The 16386-nt window shown below is 43.1% G+C and overlaps 1 protein-coding gene across 1 annotated transcript; it reads left to right on the top strand.

Moving 5' to 3' along the window:
• The first annotated feature begins 782 nt into the window (after positions 1-782).
• LOC102844021 (ubiquitin-conjugating enzyme E2 E3-like) lies at positions 783-15645 on the top strand. The gene is made up of 3 exons (XM_006898612.1): positions 783-831; positions 1917-1984; positions 15022-15645. Exons 1-3 carry the CDS (start codon positions 783-785, stop codon positions 15643-15645), a joined length of 741 nt encoding a protein of 246 aa, XP_006898674.1.
• Positions 15646-16386: the final 741 nt, after the last annotated feature.

The following is a 16386-nucleotide window of genomic DNA, read 5'->3' as shown; positions in this document are numbered from 1 at the left end:
GTCACTCTCTGTTTTCCAGGGAACAGCTGACTCTTTCTTCCCTGATCATTTTCTGCCTTCTACAAGTTCTAGCTTTAACATCTTTTACTGTAACAATATTTTCTTACTTCAATTTCAATATGTGATATTAACATTTTTCTTAAAGATGATGTATATGTAAGTTACTTTTTTTTCTCAAAATGCTTCTGTGTTCATTATTTTCTCCACAAGCTCTGTTCACTAATTAGCCCTAAAAGAGTCCATTAAGCTACAAAAACAACAAGACTCAGTGATACTAATCTATCTATTTCAACAGTATGTCTAAGTCAATTTATAACTCTCTTTTAACAATTAAACACATGAAGCTAATATGCCGCATACCTGTTCTTTCTAACCTCCAGAAAGCACACAGCACACTACCAGACATATAGTAGATGTTTAAAAATAACTTTCTAAATTAAACTATTACCCATACCGCCGTAAGTTGCAGCCCTAAGGGAAGCGAGGTGTGAAAGCACACTTTGAAATGACCGGGCTCAGCTGGACAGATGAAAGGCTGGGACACAGCATCTCAGAGGCTTGATCCATCTGCCAGCAGTCACTCCTGTGAAGAGGCTTCTGTTTCTTGTCAGCCAACAATAGGAAGTGTGGCAGGATTTAGTAGCTGCTAAAGTACCAAAGGAAACACAGAGCACACACCATTCCTGTCAAGGCAGCAAGGAGACCCTTCCCTGCCTGCCCGTCCGGTACGCATGTCCATTCTCCATGATCAAGGAGTGACACAGTGACACAGTGACGCACTGATGCGCTTGAGCAATATCGAGATGGTGATGGCATGCAGGCCAGGGCAAGGTTGTGTAAGGTAAGGGACCTGCTGTGTCTGACTTGACAACACCTATAGCGGTTATGCTCAGATACCTCACTACTAAGTCAGAGGAGAAAATACACCTACTCAGTCAGGAGCTGCACAAACTCAATGATAAGATAAATCACTTATATCTGATTCACAAAAGCCAACAACAGATTGAGAAAATGGACTTACTTGCTTTATTCAAATCTCAAGCACTTCAACATCTCAGGTGCTTCAATATCCAGACAAAGTGGGCTTAAATGATACTATTTCAACTTTGAACTTCACACTGTACAGACCCATTGTCAACTAGAAAGACAGAATGTCATCCTTTAGTTAACCTCAGGTCAATTGAGACACAGCTTGTCATTGCTTTTAGGATTTGGAGTTTGACAAAACGTAAACTCAATAACTATATAATTTGAATCTATGAGACATACAGTGCTTCTTTAAAATGAAACAAAATAAACAAAACAAAACAACCAAACAAAATAAACAAAACAAAACAAGCAAACAAAATAAAACAACCTTTCACAAATGAGGTCACCTGGTAGCTAACTAACTAATTGATTAAAAAAACCAAAACTCATACATAAATATTGTGCTCCTTAAAAAGAAAAAAATCCCCCCAACATGATACGTGTTCCACAATGACAGTAAAATAGGGAGATTGTCAGGAGGTAGAGAAGCTAAATTAACGGGAATAGAACAACCAGATGAGAAAGAAAGAGAATGTTCCTGAGCCGTGAGAGAAGTTTTTCTGTGGGGACTTTCTTTTTTTTTTTTTTATGCGTGTACCATCAAATTGGATCTGACTGGTACAGGAGGCGACTGTTCCTCCTTCTTCAGCAGAGCATCTGGTGGATTTGAACCGTGCACTTCTGGGATAAGGGGGACTTTCAACCAAAGCAAGATGAAATGTTATTAGGGGGGAAAAGTGAAGCAACTTTGAGACCAGCTCCTTTGTTAAACATTTAACATGCCCTGTTCTCATTTGGGGGGTGGGGGTTTGTGCTGGCAGAGAGTACCATACTCTAATGTGGAACCACCAGGGGAAATCTAAATGAAGTCCTGTTTCCCCAAACAGAATCCGAGCTTGAGAGCACTCAGATTAGTGAGGGCTACTCCCTCCTGCAGACCGCTGCATCGAGCCAGGTGAGTTACAGGCTCTGGAAAGTTATTCAGTGAGTTTTCGAAGTACCCCATTCTTCAAATTCCAAATTTGAAATTCCAAATCCCATACCTTCCTTTTCCTGCTGAGGAAAGAACTCACAAGATAATAGAAATAAGATATAAAAGTTTGTTCTTGCTTTTTACACCTAGTTCATTTGTAAAATTTCTAAAAATCAATGTTTTCAATTTAGAAGGTGAGATAACAAAACAGAACACCAAAAATGTAGGAGAAAACAGGTAAATCAGGACGCGAACAGTTCTTGAACTGAAATACCGACCTTAGCTTCCCTGTGTCTTTATTGAAAATTGCCGCAGGGGGAGCAAATCACCAAGAGAATTCAATGCAAATGAAGCTAAGCTCTTTCTATTGGAAACCTTATGCTTGGTTCAGGAGGGAGGGGTTAGTGAATACAATACAAGAATGCTGTGCTTAAGGTTTGCCTTAGTGTCTACCCCAGTAAACATGTAATGACTGCCCTCCTTCAGGTGAATTCCAGCTTGTATCCGCCTCCCTCATAACCTGAAGCAGCATTTGGTTTATTCCAAATATTTACTACGAAATGTGGCTTCCCATAGGGATGAGGTACAAAGACATTTCCTTTAAGAGACAGTGTGTTCACTCAGCTGTTAGGCACTTGCTGAAAAGGATGGATTTGTGTCTCATGAAGAATAAGCAGAAGTTATGATGATCTGTGTCTTTGGGTAAGGTGACCTGGCGTTTGGGTAACCTAAAGTCACCTGAGTAGAAACAAACCAAGAAACCAGGTGTCATCAGCTGAGGTTAGATGGCAGTCTTTCTGTCCTCTGATTTGTGGTTGTTAGGTGCTATGGAGTTGAGTACTTGGGGAAGCACCTGCTGCAGAAGATCAATAACAGAGCCTTCAGTACTAACTGCATCTCATCCTCCAGCAGAGGTAATTATGAGGAGACTCTGGCAAGCTCCAGTTCCCTGATTTCTTTTCTTTTACCCTCACATTATTGTTCTGATTTGGGCTCAAAGAGTTCTTGTCTATAATCCTAATGTTCTGTGCTTTCCTGGCACATTTCTATTTATTTGCTCACCAAATATTACAACAATAGAGTTGTCATCTATTTAATGACACTCTAGAGCAGGAGTGGCCTCCACTTCCTAAATAACATGCCTCTGGAAACTCTATGAACTTTGATAAATGTCGACAGTTGTAGAGGGGCTTTAGGCCTTTTGTTCATAGGGTCACTATGAGTCATGCTCGACTTGAAGGCAATTAACAAGAACTGCAACAGATCAATGAAGCACTGCATGGTTCAGAATCAGGAACGAAGTGCACCAGGCATGCATCCTGTTTCCACATATTTTCAATCTCTATGCAGGCAAGGATTCTGGGGCTTCGTCTGACATACTTTGGACATGTTGCAAGAAGAGATAGGTCTTTGGAGAGGGACATCATGCTGGGTAGAGTAGAAGGACAGCGCAGGAGGGGAAGACCCTTTATGAGGTGGATTGATCCAGCGACTGGGGTAATCCGGATGGGTGTGTCAGAGGAGATGCAATTGGCACAGAATAGAGCAGGGTTTAGGGCTGTTGTACATAGGGTCTCTATGAGTCGCAAACGACTTGATGGCACATAACAACAACAACATGCAGAACAGATCAGAGGCTGGACTTTATGAGGAAGAATGTGACATTAGCCTTGTTGACTCATCAACAACTTGTACTATGCAGACAACACAACCTTGCTTGCTGAAGCTGAGGAGAACCCGAAATGTTTGCTGGAGAAGGTCAAAGACTGTAGTCATCAATATAGACTGAAGCTCAACATCGACAAGACAAAGATTCTCACTGTTGGACCAACTGGCAGCACCACGGTAGATGGAGAAAAGATTGAAGTTATTAACATTTTCAGATTGCTTGGCTCCCACTCAATACTCTTGGTTCCAAAAGTCAGGAAATCAAGAGATGAATTACAGTAGGGAAATCTACTGTCAGAGAACTCTCCAAAAAGCTAAAGAGCAATGATTTCAGTCTGAAGAGTAAGGTGCACCTGACTCAGTGCATGGTCTTTGCAGTTAATTGCTCTGCATCAGAAAGCTGAACTAATGCCGGCAGAAGAATCAATTCCTTTGAGTTGTGGTGCTAGAGAAGAGTATTGACTGACACCATTTCTTGCCAGTACTCTGGAGAGTAAATCTTCTCATTCGAAATGGAGTTAGAATTCAACAGGGACTATAAAAATATTTCTAAATTTCACAATATAAAATGGATTGCAAATTTGAGTACTTTTTTTAAGGGACTCTGGTGTCATAATGTGCTGAGAACTAAAAGGTGAGAGGTTCAAATCTGCCAGCTCTCCGGGGAGAAAGGTGAGCAGGCTGCTCCCATTCAGAATGACCGCCTTGGGTACCACAGAGAGTCACCTTGACCAGCCAGCCAGAATCCCCATACAGTGTGAATCCCAAGGAGTAATCACATCTGCTGGACTCGGTGTGCAGAGGCCACCACATCGCTTCAGGGGGCAGCAGAGTGAAAGAGAGAGCAGCTTAGGACTCAAAGCCAGTGTTTTCATTTAACACCTGAAACTCTGTGTGGCCTTACATACTTGGTGTTTAACCTTCTTGTCCATTACTCTCTTTACGGAACAGTAGTTCCTACCTCTGAGACTACTGTAACTTCACCTTGTAATAAAGCCAAACTCACTGTCATAGAGAGAGTTAATTCAGAGTGGCCCTCAGTTGGTCTCTGATACCACAGATCTTTACTGGAGGAGATACCCATTTCTCTTGCCCACCTTTCAGTCAACAGTACAACGTGCTATGCACTATGACACCAGGTTTCCTCAGTACTATATTAAGAATGAAATAAGTTAAATTGTATAAAACTGAAGGCTGATATGTAATATTTCTGTGACTTAAGTTATTAAAGCTGGTTTTGGCTGGCTCCTCCCAGGCTCTTGGGAAGCTCTCCTTGCCAGAAGGAAGGAGCATGGTGGTGGGAGTGCAGGAATCATGGCAAGCTTTTGGAGTCGACTGCTTTTCCTGGAATGTGTTTGACATGCAGGTTTGCTCTGTCCCTGGAGTGAGGCTAGCCAGCCTGGGCCTAGGGTTTGAACCAGGAGGTGGCCTTAAGCCTCCTGTCAAACATTCTTCTAGGTGGTATAGCACTGGTCTGTGTGTTGCTGTACAGAGGTAACTCGTGGTTGCTGTGATGCTGAAGCCTGTGACAGTGATGTGTCAATCGTGGTAATGGGCACCCATGGTGGACAGTGTTGGCTGGAGCTTCCCAACTAAATCAAGCCTGGAAGCAGGAGCGGCATCCACTTCCGAAATGGCTTACCTCCGGAAACTCTATGTACGAACAGTGCTCAGGCTGTTCGTTCATAGGGTCGCTATGAGTCGTCTACGACTCGATGGCATTAAACAACAACAACAACAAGTTATTAAAATCATGGTGCTGTTATTTTCAGGTATCACTGAGATAAGAATAACCCACTGTGTCCCAGTGAACCACAGACCTGAAGCCTGCCCCGTGCCATCGTCACCAGCTCTGATACGCTGGAGTCCATTGCTGCAGTCACTGTGTCAGTCCATCTGAGAATCTTCCTCTCCTTCACTGTCCCTTCCCCTTTCCAAGTACTATGTCCCTTTCTAAGGAATAGCCTCTCCTAGCAACATGATAAAGTTTATGAGACAAAGCTTCACCATATTTACCTCCAAGGAGCACTTAGGCTACACTTTCTCAAAAACGTATTTGTTTGTTCTGTTGGCTGTCCATAGGATATTCAGTACTCTTGTCCAACATCATAATTCAAAGGCATCGATTATTCCTTGGTCATCCTTATTCATTGTCCAACTCTCAGACACATAGTGATTAACAAGACCATGGCCTAAATCAGGCACACCTTAGTCTTCAAAATGACTTCGTTGCTCTTCAGTAATTTGGAGAAGTCCCTGACAATACACTTCCCCACTGCACTGTGTCTTTTGATCTTCTGACTACTGATACCAAGTATTGATTGTGGATTCAAACAGAAAGAATCACGGACAGTTTCTATGTTTTCTCCAACTATCATGACGTTGCTCATGGGTCCAGTGGTGAGGATTCTCGTTTTCTTGATGCTGAAATGTAATCTATATGAAAGGGCGTATTCTTTGATCTTCTGCACCAATTATTTCCTGTCCTTCTCAGTTTCAACGAGTAAGGTTGTAATATTAGCATAATGCAGGTCGTTGATGAGTCTTCTTCCAATAGAGTTCAGTTATTCAAATGATTTGCTCATTATACAGATTGAATAGTTCTGGAGAAAGGATGCAACCCTGTTGCACACCTTTCCTGATTTTAAACCATGAGTGTTCCCTTGTTCTATTCGGACAACAGCTTCTTTGTGTAGGTATAGGTTTCCAGGAGCAAAATTAAGTATTCTGAGATTCCCCTTCTTCTCAATGTTAGTCATTATTTGCTATTATCCACACAGTCAAATATCTTTGCACAGTTAAAACACAAATAGACATTGTTCTGGTATTCTCTGCTTTTAGCCAGGATCCATCTGACATCAGCAATGATATCCCTGGTCCAGGGCCTCTTCTAAACCTTGCTTGAACTTCTGGCTGTTCTCTGCCAATGTACTTTTCTAGCCTTTTTTGGATATCCTTCAGCCATATTTTCCTTGCATGTGATATTAATGATAGTTTGATAATTTCCACACTCTGTTGGATCACCCTTTTTGGAAATGGGAACAAATGTGGATCTCTTCCAGTCAGTCTTCCAAACAGCTGTTCTCCAAATTTCCTGACATGATTGGTGAGCCCATCGGGGGCTGCACAAGTTAGTTAAATGATGTCAATTGGTATCCTATTGATTCCTAGGGCCTTATTTTTTTTTTTCTAGTACCTTCCAAGGAGCTTGGACTTTTTCTTTCATTGCCATTGGCTCCTGTTCGTGTGTAATTCCTGACTATTTCAATGTCAGCCAGTTATTTTTGGTATGGTTCTTCTGTGTATTCTTTCCTTTTTTTTTTTTTTTCCATCAGATTTATTTTATTTCCTCCATTTATTTAGAACATTCTTTGCAGTTATAATTTCTATGTTTATGTCTCAGGCCCAAATCCATACTCCCTACCCTACCTCCAAGAAATAGTAATACCAATATTTGAACCCAGGACTTATCTCCACAAGGTCCCACACCATCAGATCCTCTTGTTCCCGCTTCTGGTCCTGTCCCTGCTGGGCCACGCTCTCTCTCTCTCATTAGACGAGTCTTAGAAATGTTCCTGGACTCCTATACCAGGCTCCATCTCCAATGTGCCCAGAGAGGAGGTGGGATGCATGCACCCCAGTGAAGTAGGCTGGGCTGTGGATCAAAATATTCTGTGACCTCACAATCAGAACAGATGGCACTAAACCTGTGCTGGGGCCCCCCAACTCCAGTACCATGAGGTTCAGATCCTCAATACAGCCTTGAATTGCCCTAAGGTTGTGAGAACGTGCAGTTTCCAAGTCATATTCCAGAGGAACTGGAAACAGCTCACATATGGAGCTGTTCGGTGGAACAAGGTGCTGCAGAAGGCTCTCTAAGACAGTCAGGGTGACTAGGATTCCACGGAAGCCGAAGGTCCTGTGTGGGGAACGGCGGCTCAGGGCAGGCACAATGGCAGTGACCTTGGAGCCTATGATCCCACACTCATCTAAAGCTAGATGCCGGAGGATGGCTGAGGCTCTTTCTAAGAGAACTTGGAGACGCTTGGGACTTGAGTTCGTCAGCTGGACACCATTCCGGCAAAGCTTCCTTAAGTAGTTGGTGCTTGGACACAGGATAGATGAGTCAGGTCAGACGCTGACAGCACACAATGAATTATCCAGACGCTCTCCAAGGGCATCGGCAAGCACCTGAACACCTGGACCAGGCACCCTTCCAGGAAGAGGATAGGTTCCAGGGAGAGCTCTCAGAGTCGATTCAGACTGACAAATTGAGACGGAACTGGCAATTACTGTGTCCCTTGTTTCCTGAGAGATGCAGGAAGTCATTCAATTGCGAGACAGGTAGACCTTGCTCAAATTAGCCATTTGGCCAAGGCGAGCCTCCAATCAGGTCAGCGTGGGCAGTTAGTTCCCAGAGGCAATCAGCTTCCACCTCGTGGAAGGAGGCCAGCTGCACTGGTTTTCAGGTTCTCGTCGGTACTTTCCAATGACATTTCAACAATATTCAGCTTCTCACCGCAAAGACGTGGCAGACAATTTTTCTGCTTCCCTCTGTTAATGAGGTCGGTGAAGAATCTATCTGGGGAGTCTTCTTCGAGGCACAGGTCTGTGGTCACCTGCACGGGGGGCCACGGGATGCTGCTTCCTGCCCCTTGAATCACCCACTTTCCACTTATTTGATCTGGCATGGGAAGTCTCTGAGTGCTTCAATGATGATGGCAAGGGGGAGAAGGCCTTGGCTCCAGAACAGACCTCCCAAAAAGGAGTGTTGATGTTCTGCACACCTGGCACTTTGCGTTTCCATCGTGGGTGGAGTTTTGTTGTTTTGGTTTTTGGTTTGTTTGTTTGTTTGTTTGTTTTGGCAAGCAGGCCATCTAGCTCATCCAGGGCAGCCTTTGAGATGTCTCTGGTAAGGCCACTAAGCTTTTATCATCAGGGGACCAGAGGGAGGTAATGAAAGGGCCAGGCTTGCAGTATTTCCTTCCATATGTGACTCTGTCCCTTTGCAACAGCAGCCGGGAATAGAGGTGGGAGGAGGAGTATGGGGCAGTGATTGCCTGCAGGGCGTCTGGGGCTAATGCCTCAGCCTGCAGACTGGGCGGACTCTACTTGTTCTTGAATTTTCTCCAAGTCTCACCCTGAGCTGCAGTTGGTACGTTGGGTCTGATCTTTTATCTGTTTTTCATGCATCCTGAATCATTCAAGATTTTTGCCCAAAGCATCTCTCAGTATTGCAATTTGAGGCTTGAAAATGGGGTGTTGTTGTTTTTTTTCCAGCTCTTTCAACTTTAGAATGCCAAGCAAGTTCTTCCCTCTTTATTTTCCAATTCTAGCTCTTTGCATGCACATTCTGCTCGAATACTTTGCTTTGTTTTCTAGTGCTGCCCTTTGAAATCTTCAGTTCATCTCTTTTAGTAAATGATAAACTATAAATTAGATAGTTGATTTTTTCCCTGTAGTCCCATAGCTGACTTAGACACCCACACCCCCACCCCGGTGGTTTTCAGAAACAGTAATTCGTCCTGGAGGAGATTATCCCTCCTTCTCCTACAGACCAGCTGCAGGATTTGAACCACCTGTCTTTGGGATTGCAGCACAGTTTCTTCAGGTATATTGATAGATAAATATTACAATGATTATTTCCTTGTTGTTGTCAAGTCCAAATTGACTTACAGCACACTTTTGGAGACAGTAAATCACAAGGGAGGTTGCCCATCTTCCTGGTGCAGAGAAGCTATGCAGAATTTGAATCATGTTCCTTTGGGTTGGCAGTACAATTCCTAACCTCTAAGCCAAAGGAGGCTCCCCGTGGTAATTATATGTGTCTATCATAAATATGCGGTCACTTGCGGTTGCTGTGAGGCTGAACACTGTGACACTGATGTGTCAAATGCGTTAATGGCTGGTTACCCAATACGGACAGAGTGGGATGGAGCTCTACGATGAAAACAAGCTTGGAAGCAGAAGTGGCATCCACTTCCATAATAGCTTGCCTCTAGAAACCCTATGAACCTGGAGAGAGGATGAGAGACACCCAAGGATCGAGGACTCTCCTTCACAGGGTCGTTATGAGTCGCCTGAGACTCGATGGCACTTAACAACAACAACAACCATACATATTGTTGGTGTTCTTGCAGTGATCCTGTTAATGATCTTGCAGTTGTTAGTGATCTTGCAGTAACTCTGTTAATGGGGCTGAACTCTACCCTATCCTGTGCCACCTCATCATCTCTGATTTCTTCAGTCCATTGGGAAAGTTATTCTGTCCATTCATTCCTCCTTTTCTCTGATCCTCCATCTTTCCAAGCACGATGTCCCTTTCCAATGACTAGTTCCTCCTAGCAGCATGTCCAAAGTATGTGAGCTGAAGCTTCACCATCCTTGCCTCCAAGAAGTGTCTGTTATTATTATTGTTATGTGCTGTTGAGTTGCTTGAGACTCATAGTGACGCTATGTACAACAGCCCTGAACCCTGCTCTAGCCTGTGCCAACCTTATTACTTCTGACACACCTACCTCCATTTCCCCAGTCACCGAGTCAATCCATTTCATCGAGGGTCTTCCCCTCCTTCACTGTCCCTCCACCCTTCCAAGCATGATGTCCCTCTCCAAGGACAGGTCCCTCCTTGCAACATGTTCAAAGTATGTCAGACGAAGCCTCAGAATCCTTGACTCCAAGCCGCTTGAGAAGACCAGGCAAAGTATTATAACAGAGTGTGCACTTTCTCCGAGACATTTTTGTTTTCTTTGCAATCCATGACATACTCGGTACTCTTCTACAACACCACAACTCAACAGGATCCGTTCTTCGGCCATCCTTATTCACTGTTGACCTTTTAAATGTAGAACAAGTAGTTGAATTGATCATGGCTTGGATCATGTTCACCTTAGTCGTCAAATTGACACCATTGCTCTTCAAAATTTTGGAGATGTTCTTGTAAACAGATTTTTTTTTTTAATTCCATACAACTTTAAATTTCTTTACTGCTGGTACCATGGATGTTGACTGTGGATCCGAGTAAAAGGAAATCTTACTTATTAATCCCTCATTAGCTGCTACTGGATTCAAACTGTCAGAGACATTAGTCCAATTACAGATTTAAGGTCATGTCTTATTATCTCAGTACATGCCAGAGCAGGACTCCGGTGAGTTCAGAATTTAGTATTCCAGTTCACCATACTCAGCTATGGAAGGATAGTTCACTACACTAAACTAACCGAGGAAGACAGAAGAAGAAGTGGTGCCTTTGAGTTGTCTGGAGAAGAGCATACCACAGATCAACAAGAGAACAAACAGATTATGTGGGAGAGGGCGAAACCAAGTGGATCCCTGGGAGCAAGGATTTGGAAGCTCCATCTCACGCACCTTGCGCACGTGGTCAGGAGAGACCACCAGTTCTCGGAAAAGGACATCATATTTGGAAGGGTGGAGGGGCAGCGCAGGAGGAGAAGACCCCAGACGAGGTGGATTGGCACAGTACTGGCTCAGGATAAGGCAGGCTTCAGAGCTGTTGTACATACGGTTGCTATGAGTGGTACAAAACAACAACAACATGAAACACTATAGGGAGTTCTGGTGGCCCAGTGGTAAGGAGCTACACTGTCAACCCAGAAGGCATGCAGTTCAAATCCTCTCCTGTGTGAGAAGAAGTGTCATCATCTTTGCCGCCAAGGAGTACTCTGGCTACACCTTCTCTGTATCTGTTTGTTCTTTTGACAATCCCTGGGATACTCAGGATTCTTCATTTTGGTGTGTGTGTGTGTGTGTGTGTGTGTGTGTGTGAAGAGAGAGAGAAAGAGAGAGAGAGAGAGAGACGGAGAGAGAGAGAGAGGGAGAGAGAGAGACTGAGTAAACATTTATTAACAAGGCTGCCTTTAAGTTATCCAAAGGATCAAACAGATATTGGGTTCATAAGCGAGCTCTGGTTGTCAAGTGGTAAAGGTGCTGCACTGCCACCCTAAGGTACATGGTTCAAATCCACTAGCAGTTCTGCAGGCAAAAGACTGGCAATCTCCTCCTGCACGAACCACTGCCTCCAAATTCCCACTGGACGATCAACCAAGGGTCACTTCTGAGTGGCCTAGTAGCAAGAAGCTGAGCTACAATCCCAAAGGCACTCAGTTCGAGGCCACCAGCTGTTCTGTGGGGGGAAAGATGGGCAATCTCCTCCCGTGTGATTGACTGCCTCTGAAAAGCCACCAAAGTGTCAGCAGCGGTCGGTCCTGACTCTAAGGTAACAACAACAGCAAAGGCAAAATTACCACTCATGTTCAGACAATTTGTAGCTGTGAGAACGCTGCTGTTGTTCAATGCCTTTGAGGTTGTTCCGACTCAAGGCTACCCAAGTGCAACAGAATGACACTCAGCTGACCTAGTGCCAATCTCCTAGCCTGTGCGTACCTGAGCCTGCTGTCACAGCCCATCCTGTGCCAGTCTCCTGACCTGTGCGTACCTTCGCCTGCTATTAGGACCCCGTCTGTGCCAGTCTCCTAACATCTGCTATGCGTGAGCTTGCTGTCATAACCTGGCTTGTGCCAGTCTCCTAACATCTGCTGTACCTGCAGCCCCAGGTCAATTGTGAAGATCTTTGTCCTCTTTACCTTGAGGTGCAATCCACACTGAAGAAGGCCCATTTTTGCCAAATTTTCTGATTTTTCAAGAGAATAAATGAAGGAAGAATTATGCTTACTCTAGTTGGTTTTTTTAGCTTTTCATGTGGAAAAATGTTAAAACTCATATATTCAGAAATTTACTCATGATTACTAATGTATGTCTTAACCCTGGCACATACTAACTGCTCAATAAATAAAAACTAGTTACCAGCTGAGTACATTTCCAGGGATTTGACTGGAGAATGGAGACATTCATGCATGGTAGCACTGGCTAATTGGTGGTCAAAGATACGGCGAGCTGTTAGAAGATTTTTACAAGACCATTTTCATTTTCAGTTGTTTCAGTGATAGGGCTAACATTTTGCTAACCATTTCCAAGTGGTAAATATTGCTTAATCCATGAATTATTCTCCAGAGAAAATAAGCAGTATAAAAAAGAATCTGTTTTGCATTTGTGATAATTTTCTTTCAATAAATAACATGATTCCTTGACATCATATTTCATATTAACGAATATTCATGTGGCAACATCTCAACTTTTCTTTATGCCCATGGATTAATACAATAAATATGAAAGTGGGAAGTGTTTATGTCACTGCAGATTTTTCAATCTTGAGTTATTTTATTCTTTAGAACTGTGCATCACCTCCTAAAAATGGTAAACTTACTAAATCTACATTATTAATATGTCCTTTGTGTCAACTCCAATAATCTGAATTGAAAAGGAATAAAAGTAATTTTGTATTATTGTTGCTGTACGTCATTCAGTCAGCACTGCCTCATCGCTGACCTTCCAGTGGGTTTTCAGAAGCTTTGAAACTTCGTGGGGAAAAAATCGTTCGTCTTTTTACCCTGGAGCAGCTGGCAGATTTGAACTGTATACTCTAGGGTCGTCAGCACAACTTTTTACCATGTAGGCCACCAGAGTTCCCATAATCTTAATTGGCTTAGAGGTAAGAAGCAACTCTGCTATATCAAAGGCAGACAGTTCAAACCCACCAGCTGCTCCTCACGAGAAGGCTTGGCAATCTCCTACCCTTCGATTCACTGCCTCTGACAATCTGGAGGACCAGCTGTGAGTATGTTCTCACTCCACAACAAACAACAACAACTACATAGTCTGCAACCAGTATATAAACACATGAAAGGTGAAAAATCATTCACGAATTCTCAAGTTTTCTCCTGATGAAGGTTAGAGAAAACTATTTGAAGTTATCAACAATCTACAGAGACACTATGACACATAAGAGAGAAATAGTGTTGCTTTTAACTCAGGGTGTTGGTGCAGGACATGAGAACCATCATGGACTGTCAGAGGACTGAACCCATCTGTTTGGAAAAGGTTCAGCTAGATTGTTCATTAGATGTGATGGCAAGATTTTGACATCAGATTTTGTGATGTCATGCATTTGGTGTTTTTTAATTTTCGGTCAGTTAGTTTGGACATGTAGCGGGAAGGACCAGGTTTGGAGAAGGTGCTGTGATTCGTAAAGGAGGAAGACCTTCGATGAGATGAGTCAACACAGTGGAACGACAATGAGCTCGATCATCCGTGGCTGTGACGACAAGACATGACCAGGCTTTGTCTCATTCTGTTGTACATGATGTTTCTACAAGTCAGATTTGTCCCATTATCACCCAAACCACAGCCACCAGAGCCAACATTCACTGGTGTCCTTTCTTCCATGCTCCCGTACGATTTCATCTCGCCCAAAAACTAATTATCATGAGCTATTCATAGAAGTAACACCAGATACAATAAGGTGCTACATGCCAAGTACAAAAGGTAGACATTTGCTCTGTGGAAGATCTATTTATGATGTCAGATTATATGAAATGAACAGTTTGTAGAAAACTTGTAAGACAATATAAATTTATCAAGACTGAGTTTTCAACAATTCAAAAACCATTTTAGAATGAAAATGCTGCATTTCCAATGAACAACACCTCACTGTTGACGAGTCAAAACTGATCCGTAGTTGACCTTCCGGCCTGTTTACAGAGACTGCAAATCACACAGGAGATCGATCAGCCTTCTCCCTCGGAGCAGCTGGTGGATTCGAACCACCTGACTTCGGCGTGGCCACATAATTCCTCATTAGTAGACCACCAGAGCTGCTTCATTTCCAACAAACTGTCACTAAATCTTCGCATTTTTTATTCTCAAGACCTAAAGGATGAGAAAGATAATACTAATATATGTACACAAAGAGAGAATTAGAGAATCAGTAGTTGTTGATTTTTTTAAAGAAAAAGTCTAAACTAAAAAGAAAAATTAATTTTAAAAATAATTTATTAATTAAAAAGTAATTAAAAAATTTAGCATCTTTGGTATCAGCAGTCATGAAATAAGGAGATGCATTGCACTGGGAAAAATCTGCTGTTCAGTACTTCTACAAATTATTAAGGGGTAATGAGCTCAGTTTGAGGACTAGGGTGTGTCTGATCCAAGCCATAGTCTTTCTGATTACTTGCTATGCATCTAAGACTTGAACAATGAATAAGGATGACAGAAAAAGAATTAACATCGCTGACTGCGGTTCGCCTTGCCTCCGCTGGCTCGGAAATTTGTTGTACTTCATGGGGCTTTGTTTGTTTTCCTCTGGAATCCCCCCCCCCCCCCCCCAAACCTCGTTATTTTGGACAAAATGTCGGTCTACAGTGTAAAAATTGTGGGAGGAACCTTGGTGGCACTGAGAGCTTTGCAGAAGTTTTCTGAGAAATAACTTCACCAAGGTGTCCAGTGATCGGCAAAGGTCCGATGATGAGAGGTCCAGCACCAGCAGTGGTGGTTCAGATGCAGACCAGCGAGACCCAGCCGCTCCAGAGACTGAGGAACAAGAAGAACGAAAGCCCTTTGCCACCCAGCAGAAGAAAAACACCGAACTCTCTAGCAAAACCACTGCTAAGTTATCCGCTCGTGCTAAAAGAATTCAGAAGGAGCTGGCTCAAATAACTCTTGATCCTCCTCCTAACTGCAGTGCCTGGCGTAAAGGAGATACCATTTATGAATGGAGATCAACTATACTTGGCCCACCAGGTTCTGTATACAAAGGTGGTGTGTTTTTTCTGGATATCACATATTCATCAGATTATCCATTTAAGCCACCAAAGGTTACTTTCCGCACCAGAATCTATCATTGCAACATCAACAGTCAGGTAGCCATCTGTCTGGACATCCTTAAAGATAACTGGAGTCCTGCTTTGACTACATCAAAGGTTTTGCTGTCAATTTGTTCCCTTTTGACAGACTGCAACCCGGCAGATCCTCTGGTTGGAAGCATAGCCACTCAGTATTTGACCAACAGAGCAGAACATGACAGGACAGCCAGACAGTGGACCAAGAGATACGCCACATAATTCACTTCATTTGTATGCAGTGTGAAGGAGCAGAAGGCATCTTTGCACTGTGCTGCAGGTCTTTATAGCCTTTACAATACGGACTTCTGTGTATATGTTATACTGAGTCTACTCTCTGCTTTTAACCTTTGCAGACTGGGAGAGTCCCTAAAAAGGTAAATGTTATCAAGAGTAGAACTTTGTAGCTGTAGATTAGTTATGTTTAAAACGTCTACTTGCGAGTCTTGCTTCTTTGGGATATCAAAATGTATTTTTTGATGCACTAAGGATACTGGTCCTGAAGTCTACCAAATATTATAGTGCATTTTAGCCTAACTCATTATCTGTATGAAGTTAAAAGAGTAGCTGTAGATTAATAGGAAATTACGTCATTTGTATTAAACCCAGATCTATTTCTGAGTTTGTGGTACATGCTGTTGTGAAAATGTTTTACCTTTGACCTTTGTCAGTTTGTAAGGAGAGGATTTCCTTTTACCCTTTGCAGCTCAGAGAGCACCTGATGTATCATCTCAAACACAAGAAACATGCTCCTGGGAAGGGGGAAGGGAAGAATTAACATCTTTGAGCTGTGATGTTGAACAAGAGCACTGAGCATTCCATGGACTGCTGAAAGAAACAGATATGTCCTGAAGAGGGTGCAGATGGAATGCTTTTTGGAGGCAAGAATGAGGAGGCTTCACCTCACATACTCTGGGCATGCTGCTAGAAGGGACTGTCCCTTGGAGAAGGACATAATGTTGG

This window comes from Elephantulus edwardii, unplaced genomic scaffold (assembly GCF_000299155.1).
Source record: "Elephantulus edwardii isolate Elephantulus edwardi_28Jun2011 unplaced genomic scaffold, EleEdw1.0 scaffold00235, whole genome shotgun sequence".
Taxonomy (NCBI): Eukaryota; Metazoa; Chordata; class Mammalia; order Macroscelidea; family Macroscelididae; genus Elephantulus; species Elephantulus edwardii.
The sequence above is the reverse complement of the archived record's forward strand: the minus strand, read 5'-3'. Positions and strand labels throughout refer to the sequence as shown.

Excerpts from the sequence above, each read along its gene's own strand:
- LOC102844021 (XM_006898612.1), top strand. The coding sequence starts at position 783 with ATGCGCTTGAGCAATATCGAGATGGTGATGGCATGCAGGCCAGGGCAA. Across the intron at positions 832-1,916 it reads GGCATGCAGGCCAGGGCAAG|AATCCGAGCTTGAGAGCACT; the intron begins GTTGTGTAAGGT and ends TTCCCCAAACAG. Across the intron at positions 1,985-15,021 it reads AGACCGCTGCATCGAGCCAG|GTGTCCAGTGATCGGCAAAG; the intron begins GTGAGTTACAGG and ends AACTTCACCAAG.